The following is a 16,004-nucleotide window of genomic DNA, read 5'->3' on the forward strand; positions in this document are numbered from 1 at the left end:
TTTGAAGTCTTTATGGCTGGCGCCCGAGACCCCATTCACTTACGCCTGGCACTCATGCCACTCGTTGTACACCCCTGGAACCTTCCCTTTGTACACGACATAGCACTACCATCTCGCCATCAAGAAACTAGGTACCTGTTAGAGATGCAACTTCATCAAGAGGATGTACAATCATATGCAACAAAATATAGTAGAGCAAAACGAAAAAGAAAGGGTTAGCAACTAGATGCAACATACAGTACACAAACTAATTAACTAGGGGTACGCACGTCATCGTACCCAAACTAACAAAGTAGCGTTACGCAAGTTCGGCAGGGACCGTGGACATCACAAAGTTTCATCGCTACAGAAAGTATACAAGTTCAACCGACACATATCATCATCATCGGCATCATAAATCACTAGAAGTTCCATCCTTCCATATCATCGAGGATGCACCCTTGCTTCTTGAACGGCGTGAGGTCCTGATGTTGCATGCCTATGCGAGTTTGGACGTCAGCTCGCGATATAGGGTCGTGGTGGAACATCCCCTTCTCATCGATGACTTCTTTCATGATGATCATTGGAATGTCCCTTTGGATGCGAAAGAAGTCATCTCTAAGTTTATAATCCGCTTCTCCATGAGATTCTACCAACTTGCAGATATGATCATCGTTTCTGGTTGTCATACAAAGCTTTTGGTGATCTGTGTTGAACTCAATCATGAGATTGAGGATGTAGAATCCATCTTTCTTGCTTGGTTTTGGGACATGGGTGCAGCAGAAGTTAGTTTTATGCGCGAAACCCATCTTCTTGTTCCTTTGTTTCCTGATCTGCATGTGGCCACATCTAATGCTGAAGCCTTGGAGAGCATCATCTAGAATATTCATTATGTGGGTGTAGTCCTTCTTCTCGTAGTCTCTGTAAGGGTTGAAATACACGGCGTGGGAGACTCGCGGGTAAAGAACGATAAGGACGGCGCGCCCGTTGCTGCGGGGAAAAGACACCTGATAACCCACAAGTATAGGGGATCGCAACAGTTTTCGATAAGTAAGAGTGTCGAACCCAACGAGGAGCTAAAGGTAGAACAAATATTCCCTCAAGTTCTATCGACCACCGATACAACTCTACGCACGCTTGACGTTTGCTTTACCTAGAACAAGTATGAAACTAGAAGTATTTTATAGGTGTTGTTGGATAGGTTTGCAAGGTAATAAAGAGCATGTAAATAAAAAGTAGGGGTTGTTTAGATAAAGAAACAACTAAGTTAGTTTTAGTAAAGAGCTTTTTGTTATGAGAAAGTTATTTGTCCCTAGGCAATCATCTAACAAACCAGAGCTTCTCACAACAAGCGTGATGGTTTCGGTAGGGAACGTGCCACCATTTGATGTAGGGTAGAACCCTAGTGGCCCGATCTTTCACGCAAGGAGCAGAATCCCGCGAAGAACACGAAGAACACAAAGGGGAAAACGAGAGAAAACACTCAAACCAACTTGCATAGGTCACACATGTGCTAGATCCTTGGATACATAGAACGATACACGGTCCACAGACAACTAAGGACGATGCATGGTAACCGGTCTTCTCCGTGAGGAGGTCTTGAAGTTCTTCTCCAAAAGGAGGTCTTGAATCCACGGGGGAATCTTCTCCGCTAGGAGGTCTTGATGAAGGAAATATGCCCTAGAGGCAATAATAAAGTTATTATTTATTTCCTTATATCATGATAAATGTTTATTATTCATGCTAGAATTGTATTAACCGGAAACATAATACATGTGTGAATACATAGACAAACAGAGTGTCACTAGTATGCCTCTACTTGACTAGCTCGTTGATCAAAGATGGTTATGTTTCCTAACCATCAACAAAGAGTTGTTATTTGATTAACGGGATCACATCATTAGTTGAATGATCTGATTGACATGACCCATTCCATTAGCGTAGCACCCGATCGTTTAGTATGTTGCTATTGCTTTCTTCATGACTTATACATGTTCCTATGACTATGAGATTATGCAACTCCCGTTTGCCGGAGGAACACTTTGGGTGCTACCAAACGTCACAACGTAACTGGGTGATTATAAAGGAGCATTACAGGTGTCTCCAAAGGTAGATGTTGGGTTAGCGTATTTCGAGATTAGGATTTGTCACTCCGATTGTCGGAGAGGTATCTCTGGGCCCTCTCGGTAATACACATCACATAAGCCTTGCAAGCATTACAACTAATATGTTAGTAGTGAGATGATGTATTACGGAACGAGTAAAGAGACTTGCCGGTAACGAGATTGAACTAGGTATTGGATACCGACGATCGAATCTCGGGCAAGTAACATACCGATGACAAAGGGAACAACGTATGTTGTTATGCGGTCTGACCGATAAAGATCTTCGTAGAATATGTAGGAGCCAATATGGGCATCCAGGTCCCGCTATTGGTTATTGACCGGAGACGTGTCTCGGTCATGTCTACATTGTTCTCGAACCGTAGGGTCCGCACGCTTAAGGTTTCGATGACAGTTATTATGAGTTTATGAGTTTTGATGTACCGAAGGAGTTCGGAGTCCCGGATGAGATCAAGGACATGACGAGGAGTCTCGAAATGGTCGAGACGTAAAGATCGATATATTGGACGACTATATTCGGACATTGGAAAGGTTCCGAGTGATTCGGGTATTTTTTGGAGTACCGGGTAGTTACGGGAGAAGCAATGGGCCTTGATGGGCTTTAGTGGAAAGAGGAGAAAGGGCCTGCTGCGCCCCCCTCCCCTCTAGTCCGAATTGGACTAGGGAAAAGGGGGCCGGCCACCTTTCCTACTCCTCCACTTCTTTCTCCCTTCCTCCCCTCTTGGTGGACTCCTACTAGGACTTGGAGTCCTAGTAGGACTCCACACCTGGCGCGCCTCTCCTATGGCCGGCCTCCTCCCCCTTGCTCCTTTATATACGGGGGCAGGGGGGCACCTCTAGACACACAAGTTGATCCTTGAGATCGTTCCTTAGCCGTGTGCGGTGCCCCCTACCACCATATTCCACCTCGATCATATTGTAGCGGTGCTTAGGCGAAGCCCTGCGACGGTAGTACATCAAGATCGTCACCACGCCGTCGTGCTGACGGAACTCTTCCCCGACGCTTTGCTGGATCGGAGCCCGGGGATCGTCATCGAGCTGTACGTGTGCTAAGAACTCAGAGGTGCCGGAGTAATGGTGCTTGGATCGGTCGGATCGGGAAGACGTACGACTACTTCCTCTACGTTGTGTGATCGCTTCCGCAGTCGGTCTGCGTGGGTACGTAGACAGCACTCTCCCCTCTCGTTGCTGTGCATCACCATGATCTTGCCTGTGCGTAGGAAAATTTTCAAATTACTACGTTCCCCAACACTTGAATCCAAAGGGATCTTCTCCTAAGAGGCCGTGGTCTCTCACGAGGTGTTGATCCGATGTCGATGAGCAATGTTCTATCTTTAAATATGAGCTAAACCAATGCTAACCCTAAAACATAGGTGGAGGGGAAGTATATATAGTCTAAGGGGCGAAGGGGTGCATGGGCCTCGGCCCAGAAGCATTGCACGCAGGCAGGGAGGGCCGGATGTCCGGGCGTCAGGCCGGATGTCCGGGGCTTCACGGGGAGCCGGATGTTCGGGGCTGACGCCGGATGTCCGGGGCCTGTAGCACTTCGGCTGCAGGGTTGCTGCTATTGTTGACATCTTCAGGGGCTGGATGTCCGGGCCAGGGCCGGATGTCCGGGTCCTGGGAGATGTCTCCGTCCTCTTCCATCGTCGCTTCCATGCTTCCCTCGCAGATGGTGTAGTTGTTCCTTGGCGCTTGCACTCCTCCTCGTCGTCCGTAGTGTTCCGACAATACCTATGCATGCACACGAGAGGGGTGTCAAGTACTATACCATCCTCGATGGGGTCAAGTGAGCACGTGTAAAGGAGATGATTCACCTTTGGGTATGTCAAGTAGATGTCGCACGTGTCACTCGCCAAACGGACTCTTGACATTGTGATGTCCATAGGATGCTCCGCATCATCTCCCCTCCCTTGGGAAAGATCCGACCTCGGATCGAAATCCAAATCACCGTGGGAAAGAGATGAGGTCACCGTCTAGGAGTGGTCGATCACTAATTTCTCGTCATCTTGAAGCTCGAAATGGGCACTCTCCAATGTCGCACCATCTTGGGATTCCTTCAAAATTAGCAAAGACAACAAACACTTGGAAAAACAAATGTGGTTAGCGTTAGTGCAAAACCAAGCATTCGATAGGTGAGTCACCAAACAATTGTCGTCATCATTCAAAGCATATGGGTTGACAAAGGATTGTGACATGGCATATAAGCATATAAATTGAGCACAATCAAAGATACCATGGGGACAAGCATGTAAATGTGAGGTAGTGATGCAAATATGTGTAACAAGAGAATAAGAATCTACCTCAAGATCATAGAAAGCATGGGCAAATTGCTCAATGAAAGGTCTATGGTAGGCATAGAAATCATTCACAACACCAAATAAAATGAAGTGTCTAAACACATGGGTCAAGTGCAAGACAATCCAAGCATAATGTGCATTGGGTGTAGTGAATATCGTGTGGAACTCAACATAATGGAAAGAACAATTGTTCATCATGTGTGAGAAAATCAAGGCAAGCATGTAGAAGTTAATGGGACGTGGCATATGTGAAGTGATGACATTGTTGCAACCAAACATGTGATAGGAGCAAGTAATCCAAGAATTGGATGCAACACACAAGGCATATATATCATGATGCATGGAATTGTGAAAATGACAAGTGGAAGCAAGATCTCTAACATGTGCGCAAGCATGGGGTCCAAGATGACAAATAAGTCGCATGGTGCAAGCAACACAAGTAGTATGATCCACAATATGCATGCTCATGGTTTGGGGGTTCTCAAAAGAGAAGGATATCACCTTGAGAGCATGTTCTTGTGCGTCCTTCACAATGCCGAAGTACAAGCAAGTGCGATGTAGAATCGTCGTGGTAGAAGGTGGTTCACTCTCAAGAGCTCGGATTGTTAACTCACGTGACGCGAAAGTCAGCACAAAGTCCAAGTATCCTACACATGCACAAAATAAAGCAAAGAATGTATGCGCATGGTAGATAAACACATCATCCATAATGATGGTTCTCTTCTCTTGCACATAACCATTAGAAGCACAAGTGCATGAATAATATGATGCAACAATGGCTATATTCATGGCACTAGGTATATGATGCAAATAGGTAAGACAAGCATGCTTCACAAGGAATATGTCAAAATATCCAAATAGATGTGAGAATGCTATGGGGGAAATCTCATGAGCAAGGCGAAATACATCGTTGCACTCAATCCATGGCAAATCATCTAGCATGAGAGAGGCAACATATGGAGATATATGACAAGAAGCAATAACAATCATGTGCAAAGCATGTAGATGGTTGTCATCAACCGCATGAAGCGAGCAAGTTTGAGTCATCAGAGATGCAACATAAGCAATCATACTAATCAAGTTGTGGAAGCTAGTAGTGCGAAGATGCAACATACTAGAGTAAATCATGGAAATCATGTCATGTGAGAAAAATAATAGGCATAGGCAATGCACATGACATATCACAAGCACAAACACAAAGCAAGATCATAGTATCATCATAGGCATGGGGCACAAAGCAAACAAGGCAATAACAAGCAATATCTCCACCAAGCTTGCAAATACACATACAAGTATGAGAATCAATCATCACGTGTAATGCAAAGCATGGGTCACGAATGCATGGCAAAGACATAGTAATGAACATATCATTCAAAGTGAACATGGCAAGATGGGCATAGAATAGGTAATGGACAATAAACCATAGCCAAGGGAGGGCCATGTAGAAGAAATGGGTGAAGTATTTGCGCGAAGAGAGCGGTGGGAAAGACAATCCATGGGATCCCAAGTCAGTGTTGCTCTCTAGAGCTTGTTTTGTCAACTCGTGGGATTGCGAGGTTGACAAGAATTCATGGGTACCTACACAAAAGAGACACAAACGAAAGAGATTGTGCGTGTGGTAGATGTACACATCATCCATCATGATGTGTATGTGCACGTGTGATTTATTAGAAGATAAGCATCGCTCAAAGAAATTTGATGCATGGTATAAGAACATGTCATCCATCATGAAAGAATAGTTATTTTGTATAACACTATGGGGATACAAATTGAGGATGCAAGTATTGGGATCATGAAATGAATGGGATGAATCAAAATATCCTAAAATGTATGAGGAAACTATGGGGGTCTCCTCATGAGCAATGTTGGAAACATCATATGGAGAAAATGGGAAACACCCAAAACAATGCATATCCGAATCTAGGTGGTCATGGCATGGCATATGAGATAAATGATGCAAAGGTAGCATGTCAATATCATCACAAGAGAAACAAATGCCAATAAACATGGGCTTGTCATCTATGCCATAAGTGAAAATTGGGTTAATCTTAATGGCATATGCATAGTCACTATAAAGAGATTGCAAATATGACATGTGGTCGATCTCATGTATAGCATATGACAAGTCAAGCGGATTGGCAAACATGATGTGACCGAGAGAATTGTCATAAGAAATCCTATGTAACATGGCATCACAACTAAAAGAATCCACATGGCAATCGTCATACTCATCATAAATGGGTAAACCATCGCATGGGGAAGTCGCACTAGCATGAAGCATGGTAATAGGTTGATCAACATCATGCAAGCAATCAATCTCAAGAATGTCCACTAGTGGGACTAGAGCATCACCTTCACCTATCTTACCTTGTTCATTCCACTCTAGTAGTGTAGGTGAGGTGGGTAAGACCAAATGGTGGTCAAGATCATCATCGTGATGGAACCATGTGGGGGGTGCATCTTATTCCACCATGGCCATCGTCTTGTCCAAAGGGAGGACGAAGTCATCGCGAATCGGCGCGTCATCATATATGGGACCTAGCACCAAATGAGAAGACACAATAGAGGTAGAGGTCAAGTCATTAGCGTTGAAAGTGGCTGATGAGGACATCAATACTATTATTACACCCACAGCCCCTACTGTTACATATACTGGACCAATTACTAGAGCTCGCGCATGCCAATTAAATTACTAGGTACTTTCGTTTCTTGGTAATGATTCTAATGTTCATGAGATTATGATGCTGCCTAAATTGGATACATTTGTTTTGCTTACAAATGAAGGGCCTAGCTTGGAGAAGGATGAACATTGGAGCAAGAACACGCATGGAGTTGATGGCATGCGCAAGGGGATCAAGAACGGAGTTACAAGTGATGATTTCAGGACTTTGAAGCCGCCATAAGGAGTGCATGAAGCCTTGGACGAAATATACAAGATGCCACTTCATAATATTCGTCCATAGGCTATTCTAGGTGCTGCGTCACCTTATTAATGGGCCAGGCCCATGTAATTTCGAAATACTTAAGTATAGGCTATTTTTAGAGTCCGTATGTGTGGGGAAACAAGAGTTAGGGTTGGTTTCGGACCCCACCCTCAAGGGCACGAAATTCCCCCCTCTTCCTCCATATATACAGCCCTTAGGGCGTCGTTTAGACTTTGGGTTTTGTTTAGATTAAAAGTTCGCCATAGCTGCAACTTCGCGTACTTCGTTTGTGTCCAACGACCAGACCAAGACGTCACAGAACCCCACCTTGATCAATAAAGCTTTCATCTTATATTCTCAATATCCCGATTGAAATCTCAGTTTCTTGCTTGTTCTTCGTTTGCTCGCAGGAAACAGACCCTCGTGGTCAGGTTGATCGTGCTCCGGCGTGGTCAATAACCTTCGGAAGTTGGTTTAGTGATTGCTAAGGCGCGACGTCTCGCACGTTCGTAGTCGGATCGTCAAGGTCGACTCCCACAGAAAACGATAGCCACCATCTCATCGAAACATCGGGACACCTTAGCCTCTATCAGTGGCCTCACGTGACCTATCAAATATCTCATTCTCTCTATGTGGTGGTTCACTCACTCCCTCAAAATAGGTGCACTCAAACTCACATATGGTGGAGTCACTCATCTCACTCAACTGGTGTGGGTTGTGGCTCTCCTCACATGTGAATTGTGGCAACACATATATGGGGCTAGTGGTGAAGTCACTCTCACTCTCAATATGGTGGCACAAGTCACTCAAGTCATCATATGTCGCCATGGTCGAAGGGAAAATCCTATGCTCAACCATCTCATTGTCGTTGCCGTGGATGACGGCCGAAGATGGCACATCATCACTCTCACCTCCTAAGACGGAAGCATCATCCTTGCTCGTCACCTCGTCGCTCGCCTCCAAAGCTTTGTCCTTGAGGGTCTCCATAGTCGTACTTGTCGCCGCACCATCTTGAAAAAGAGTCGAAGTAGACTCGGCATCATCAATGCCACAAAGAGGGATGGCGGTGAAGTCGAACTTGGGAGCATCGTCTTGGAGCTCGTCGGGCTTGGACATCATGGTCGTACTAGCCTCATGCTCGTTCTCATGGAGCTTGGTCGTGACAAAGTGAGCTTGGGGTGGAGAAGCTTTGGCCTTCATGAGTTCTTGTTCCGCCTTGAGAGCACCAATGTTTTTGTCGTCAAGGGACTTGTAGTTCTCGAGGAAGATCATCTTGGAGATGTCGTTGTGTAATCCCATCATGAAGTGGAACTTCATCGAAATGGGGTCGTCCACGCCGGCTCGTCGCAAGGCAATCTTCATCTCCTTGAAGTATTCGTCAATGGACTCGGATCCTTGGATGGTGTTCTCCAATTGGCGTTGAAGTTGTTCCGTGTAGGTTGGAGGCACAAACTCTCGCCGCAAAGCTCTCTTCGTCTTGGGGCAACTCAAGTCGTAGGTCTCCGAAGGTGCGTGAAGCCACCATGTGGACGCGTAGTCGTGGAAGTTCTTTGTGGCGCACTTCACTTAATCTTCGGGAGGAACTTGATGTAGCTTGAGGTAGTCGTCCATCAAACGCTCCCTCTCGAGATACTCCTCGGGTTCTAGAGTCCCATAGAAAGGAATCTCATGGTCGATGTCGAGGTCGTAGTAGCTCGTGGAAGTCATGGACTTGATCTTGGGGAGCTTCTCTGGAAGTGCTTGTGGGTGAAGATGCCAAGGGCGATGGTGAAGTCGTTGACCGGTTGTTGGTGTTGAGCTCTTGACCTTCATGCTCATGGTGGTGATGGTGTTCATGCCGATGTGAGCTTGCCGGAGATGGTAGCTCGAAGGCTTGTGCTCTTGAGCGTCTTCTCGAAGATGAAAGACCGCTTGTAGGACTTGATGAGGGCTTTGATCTCCTCCATTGAGCTTGCATCTTGGCGTCGTTGGAGTTGTTCATGGCATCGAACTCTTCATTCTTGTTGTAGACTGAAGATGAAATGCCTTGCCTATCCATCACTCCATGAGAAAAATGTGAGTGGTAGAAAGAGAAGAACGAATACCAAATGTACCTTCACCGAAGTTGAAAGTGGATCAATGATCACTCCAATGTGGACAATGAAATAGCACAATTGGTACCAATTCTTGTCCGTTTCTCACACCTACACAAATAAGGCTTATGGTGGAGCTCGGTGAGGATAGTGGCACAAACATTTAATGTGAAATGTTAGCAAGAGTTAATAATGTTGAAAGAGATTCACAAATTTGCAAGTGAAACAAGTAGACCAATAGCAATATGTGGCACATGGAAACACACACACGGATAGATAAATGGGGTCGTGCAACCAAGGATGAGCTCAAAATGTGGAATCCACGGAAAATGCTCATGTTGCACAACTCATGAGAGATGCTAGCACGATTGCTCTATAGGCGGATACGACACTTGTGCACAACCTAGAAGATGCAAAATAGATAAACTTTCTATCCCAAGTATGCTATGTGTATGATGTTCCGATGGTATGATCCAACATGATCGGATATGACAATGTGGTATGATGCTATGGTACTTTCTTACAAGCTTCGTTGCTCTTTCTCTTTTGCTTAAAATCTTATTCTTCTTTCTTTTTTTTGTATGGCCACTATGCGAAATGCACAAACCAAGATAGCAATTGTGTATATGCGGGAACAAACTTGAGGCACACAAGATGGTATGATACCAATATGATATGGTATGTATGCAATGTATGGTGTAGATCACTAATGTGCACAAGTAACGTTGCCGGCAATACTCAAATGGCTAGTCTCGATAGGCAAGTAACGCAAAATGGGCTATGGGTTAACAAAGCAATGGCAAGGGAATATACAATGGAGGGATACCACGATACCAAGATGATATGGAGGTTACCATCCGTGTCGATGATGAGTGGCGGTGATCTTGATGGATATACCAAGATGATGGAGACTCGTCCCTAAGTTGCCGAAACACCTTAGGAAACGGAAAAACCATGAACTCAAAATCTCAAGTGTCAAATGTCAAATGGTGGTAGCGGGAATGCGGTGGTGGTTGCGGAAGCTCAATGTGATTGCGAAAATGCAATGATGGGTTGCGGAGTACGCAATGCGGAAATGGAGGGTAAGGTGGTGTACTACACACGGTGTCGGAGTTGAAAGCACGGTCCCTAAATAGCCGAAACACCTTAGGAGACACAACTCACAACACGAACAAAATTGGGTTAAGTTGGGGTGGTGGAAGTGTATGGTGGGCAAGCCTATGTGGGAGTTACGGTGGTGGTGGTGGTTGATGAAGAAGCAATCGTCCCTAAGTAGCCTAAAAACCTTAGGAGAATCCAATCACTACTCAAGCAACCACAAATGCTATAAGGAACAAAAAGGGTTAGGTTGCGGAAGTCGGTGGTGGTTATGCGGAGGTTGTGGTGGAAGCCCTAGGCAAAGATGCCAAAGTTCCAAAACTTTTATGGAGTCAAATGGTCATGGTAGTATTTTTGTTGGAAGGAGGATGTCAAGAGCTTTTCAACGAGCTAAATAACATAAAAACGGACTCCGGGTGAATTAGTTATGGACAAAACGGTGAAACGGGGAAGCTGAAATGTACAGAGGCCGGATATCCGGGGGTGGGGGGCGGATATCCGGGGGCTGATGTCCAGAACCGTGCGGGTTTTATGCTCCAGGAGCCGGATGTCCGGCTTGGGGCCCGGATGTCCGGCCAGGTGGCCCGGATGTCCGGCCCGACAATTCCAGATCGGGATTTGGACTTCGAAACCCGATTTGGGGCGGAAATAGATGAATTTGGGAGCAAAATTGATGTGATTTCATGGATGGAAAGTGGGGACACTTGGGGATATGCTAGATCCACTCGAAACCAAGCAAATCCATGGATCAAAATCACAAAAACCTCATCAAACCAACAAATCACAAAAAATTTGGGGGCTATTTTTGGTGGGGATTTTCGAATTTAGGACGAAATCAACAAAATTAGGCTAGAAAACACAACGGGGAGGCTCCGAAATCGTGATCAACGTGGCTCATGATACCAAGATGATGGTATCAAGAGACAAGCTGGCTCTGATCCAAGATGATGTAGGGTTGAACCCTAGTGGCCCGATCTTTCACGAAAGGAGCGGAATCCCGCGAAGAACACGAAGAACACAAAAGGGAAAACGAGAGAAAACACTCAAACCAACTTGAATAGGTCACACATGTGCTAGATCCTCGGATACATAGAACGATACACGGTCCACGGACAACTAAGGATGATACATGGTAACCGGTCTTCTCCATGAGGAGGTCTTGAAGTTCTTCTCCAAAAGGAGGTCTTGAATCCACGGGGGGATCTTCTCCGCTAGGAGGTCTCGAATCCAAAGGGATCTTCTCCGAAGAGGTCGCGGTCTCTCATGAGGAGTGGATCCGATGTGGATGAGGAATGCTCTATCTCTAAATATTAGCTAAACCAATGCTAACCCTAAAACGTAGGTGGAGGGGAAGTATATATAGTCTAAGGGGCGAAGGGGTACATGCGCCTCGGCCTAGAAGCACTGCACGCAGGCAAGGAGGGCCGGATGTCCGGCGCTTCACGGGGAGTCGGATGTCCGGGCTGGCAGGCCGGATGTCTGGGCTGACGGAGCTGGTCACAATGCTCTTTGGAATGGCTTGTCTGGATTTCCGGGGCGAGGCCGGATGTCCGGGTGTTGGTGAGGTGCCGGATGTCCAGGGCCTATAGCACTTCGGCTGCAGGGCTGCTGCTGTTGTTGACATCTTCAGGGGCCGGATAACCGGGTCATGGGAGATGTCTCCGTCTTCTTCCGTCGTCGCTTCCATGCTTCCCTCGCGGATGGTGTAGTTGTTCCTTGGCGCTTGCACTCCTCCTCATCGTCCGTAGTGTTCAGACAATACCTATGCATGCACACGAGAGGGGTGTCAAGTAGTATACCATCTGAAGGAGTCCTGGATTAGGGGGTGTCCGGATGGCCGGACTATACATTCAGCCGGACTCCTGGACTATGAAGATACAAGATTGAAGACTTTGTCCCGTGTCCGGAAGGGACTTTCCTTGGCGTGGAAGGCAAGCTTGGCGATACGGATATGCAGATCTCCTACCATTGTAACCGACTTTGTGTAACCCTAACCCTCTCCAGTGTCGATATAAACCGGAGGGTTTTAGTCCGTAGAACAACAATCATACCATAGGCTAGCTTCTAGGGTTTAGCCTCTCCGATCTCGTGGTAGATCTACTCTTATACTACCCATATCATCAATATTAATCAAGCAGGACGTAGGGTTTTACCTCCATCGAGAGGGCCCGAACCTGGGTAAAACTTCGTGTCCCTTGCCTCCTGTTACCATCCGGCCTAGGCGCACAGTTCGGGACCCCCTACCCGAGATCCGCCGGTTTTGACACCGACATTGGTGCTTTCATTGAGAGTTCCTTTATCGTCGCTGTCAGGCTTGATGGCTCCTACGATCATCAATGGCGATGCAGTCCAGGGTGAGATCTTCCTCCCCGAACAGATCTTCGTCTTCGGCGGCTTTGCACTGCGGGCCAATTCACTTGGCCATCTGGAGCAGATCGATAGCTATGCCCCTGGCCGTCAAGTCAGATTTGGAAGTTTAAACCACACGGCTGACATCCGCGGGGACTTGATCTTCGACGGATTCGAGCCACTGCCAAGCGCGCCGCACTGTCACGACGAGCGTGATCTAGCTCTGCAGCCGAACAGTGCCCTAGAGGCCGCAACCGCATCGGTTTCGACCCTTAATTCGGAGCCAAATACGCCGATCGAGGATGGGTGGTTGGACACCGCCTCGGGGGCTGCGATCCCAACGGCGATCAAGCCGAACACCAGCCCCGCACTCTGCGAGACTCATGACTCCAAGGAGTCAGACTCCTCTCCGGACTCCGAACCCTCCGTGCCCCTGCCGATCGAATCCGATTGGGCGCCGATTATGGAGTTTACTGCCGCAGACATCTTTCAGCACTCGCCTTTCGGAGATATTCTGAAGACACTGAAGTCTTTCTCTTATCAAGAGAGCCCTGGCCGGACTACGGTCAGCAAGGTTGGGATTCAGACGATGAAGAAATTCAAAGCCCACCCACCACCCACTTTGTAGCCACTGTCGACGACTTAACCGACATGCTTGACTTCGACTCCGAATACATCGGCGGTATGGACGCCGATGAAGGAGACGATGAAGAACCAGCGCCTATCAGGCCCTGGAAATGTAACACCTCGGATATGTTTTACCTAATATGTAATCCAACTCTTGCCGCTTCCGGCGTTAAGTTATTTTATTTTCTCGGTTTTGGGTTTTTGTCTCCGTGTGTTGTTGTCGTTGTCATGCATCTCATATCATGTCATCATGTGCATTGCATTTGCATACGTGTTCGTCTCATGCATCCGAGCATCTTCCCCGTTGTCCGTTTTGCATTCCGGCACTTCGTTCTCCTCCGGTGGTCATTTCTACCTTTCTTTCGCGTGTGGGGATTAAACATTTCCGGATTGGACCAAGACTTCCAAGCGGCCTTGGTTTACTACCGGTAGACCGCCTGTCAAGTTTCGTACCATTTGGACTTCGTTTGATGCTCCAACGGTTAACCGAGGGACGGAGAAGGCCTCGTGTGTGTTGCAGCCCAACACCCCTCCATTTTGGCCCAAAACCCTCTCCATCCTCTAGAGCGTTCGATCACGATTGCGTGGCCGAAAACCGCACCTCATTTGGACTCTCCTAGCTCCTCCTATGCCTATTTAAAGACCCCCTCCGAAATTCTTCTTCTTCTTCCCCTAGAAACCCTAAAGTTCCAGATCCGCCGCCCCGGACATGTCCGTTCCGGCCGGACATTTCGCCGCCGCCTTCCTCGTCCAATAAGGGCACGCCACGCGTCCCGGGCCAGTCCCCACTTCACCGCGCCACCGCCCGGCCCGCTCGGCCCGCGGGAGGCCCCCGCGGCCAGCTTCCTCGCGCCGCCTCACGCCCGCGAGCCCGCCGCCGTCCTCCTCGTGTCCGGCCGCCCGAGGCACCCGGCGCTGCCGCCCACCATCGATGCCGGCCGGCCGCAAGCTCGCCGGACCGGCCCCGCCGCCTCCCGACCGGCGCCGCGCCGCCCAGACCTCCACCAGCGACCTCTCCTCCGGCCCCGTGCCTCCTCCTCCGACCGGCTCCTCCTCGTGGCAAGTTCCCCGGCGACCTCGAGCTCCAAGTCCGGGCGACTATCCTCGTTTTCTGCGCATGAACAGTAACTCCGGCGAGTTCCGGATCTAGATCTGAGATCCACCTCGGTTGACTTTTGCCCCGAAACCCTAATTATTTTGCTATGTTCGTCGTGCCGTAACTTTGCATCCGTAGCTCCGTTTTGGGCATATAGCATATCAAAATGTTTATCTCAGAGAGTACATCATTTCATCTCATTGCATCATGTTCATTTGAGTTCATCTTGATGCCCGAAATGCTGTTGGAAGAATGCTATTTGAGATAATTGTCACATCTGCTACTCCAATTAGATATTTGTCATTTTTGCCATGATTATTGTGTGCATGATATGCCCCTGAGCTCTACATATGTCTTGTCATATGCTTTGCCACCTTTCCAGAGGTGCAACCCATGTATTTTGGTGATGTGTGTGGTGACTAGAACAAGCTTGCAAAGTGGTGCATTCGTTAATGTTGATTTCAGGGACTTCATCTGTTTATTTCAGTGCTTGCAATTCCACTAAGTCCTTGATCTGATTATCTCAATATGCCATGTGTTCATGTTGTTTCCTAGTGATCCGTGGCTCTTTTGAGGATGATCATTAAGGATGTTTTGTTAATCTTGTAGTTCTCTATCCATCCATGTCTTTGTTTGCAATGATGGAGCACCCTAGCTTGAGTCAATCGAGCTCTACTTTTGCTATTTCGTGAATCTGGGCAGATTGTCTACTCGTTAGCGATTTTGCCGAGGATGTTGTAGTTGATCCGTGCATGCTATGTTATTGTTCTTGCCATGTATAGCTTGTATAATGTGTATTCTTGATGGGTGTATGCTTATATTGTCATGACTTTCTCTGTAGTGACTGCATCGAGCTCGTAAACATGCCTACTTGATATCTGATTTTGCATGCTCCAGTTTTCACTAAGTCTGTGATCTAATTATGTTTTTGCCATGTTCACATGCTTGCAAATGTATTCTCTGATCCCTTTTGTCTCAAGGTCACTAAGGGACTTTTGTTAAGCTCTTTGAGTAGCTCCATGACATGGTTTACTTTGCCATGTTCATGTCCTGTAGCATATAGTTTTCATGCTCCAAAGTGTGCTACCTAATCTGAAATTCCAGACAAGTGTTAATTTCACTAAGTCTGAAATCTGTTTACCAAATGCATTTTTGCCATGCTTGTTCGAACCTGTTAATGGATGAATTGGCCGTAGCTCAGTGTTCATCTTTTGTTAAGCATCATGAATGGATCCCTGCCATGTATTTTGTTGTCATGTTTGGGTGCTGTAGCATGTTCATCTTGTTGCATTTAGATGGCTACTTGCTGTATATCGCAGACCGGTGCCATATTTGAATTGCTTGCCATTTCCAAACCATGACTCCGATTCTGGTGATCTTTATATCGTTTTCAAGTGATTTCATCTCACCTTTCCAGTGGCACACTTGGATTTTCA

At 47.0% G+C, this 16,004-nt stretch overlaps 1 protein-coding gene across 1 annotated transcript in view; it reads left to right on the forward strand.

Annotated features, from left to right (window-relative positions):
- LOC125546794 overlaps nt 1-14,600 on the forward strand; it is an 87,587-nt gene extending 72,987 nt beyond the window's left edge. Inside the window, exon 2 of the mRNA XM_048710924.1 lies at nt 14,166-14,600. Within this exon, the coding sequence (XP_048566881.1) occupies nt 14,166-14,600 (435 nt within the window). The remainder of the gene's footprint in view (nt 1-14,165) is intronic.
- The last annotated feature ends 1,404 nt before the right edge of the window (nt 14,601-16,004 follow it).

The sequence above is a fragment of the Triticum urartu genome, chromosome 3 (genome assembly GCF_003073215.2).
Source record: "Triticum urartu cultivar G1812 chromosome 3, Tu2.1, whole genome shotgun sequence".
NCBI lineage: Eukaryota > Viridiplantae > Streptophyta > Magnoliopsida > Poales > Poaceae > Triticum > Triticum urartu.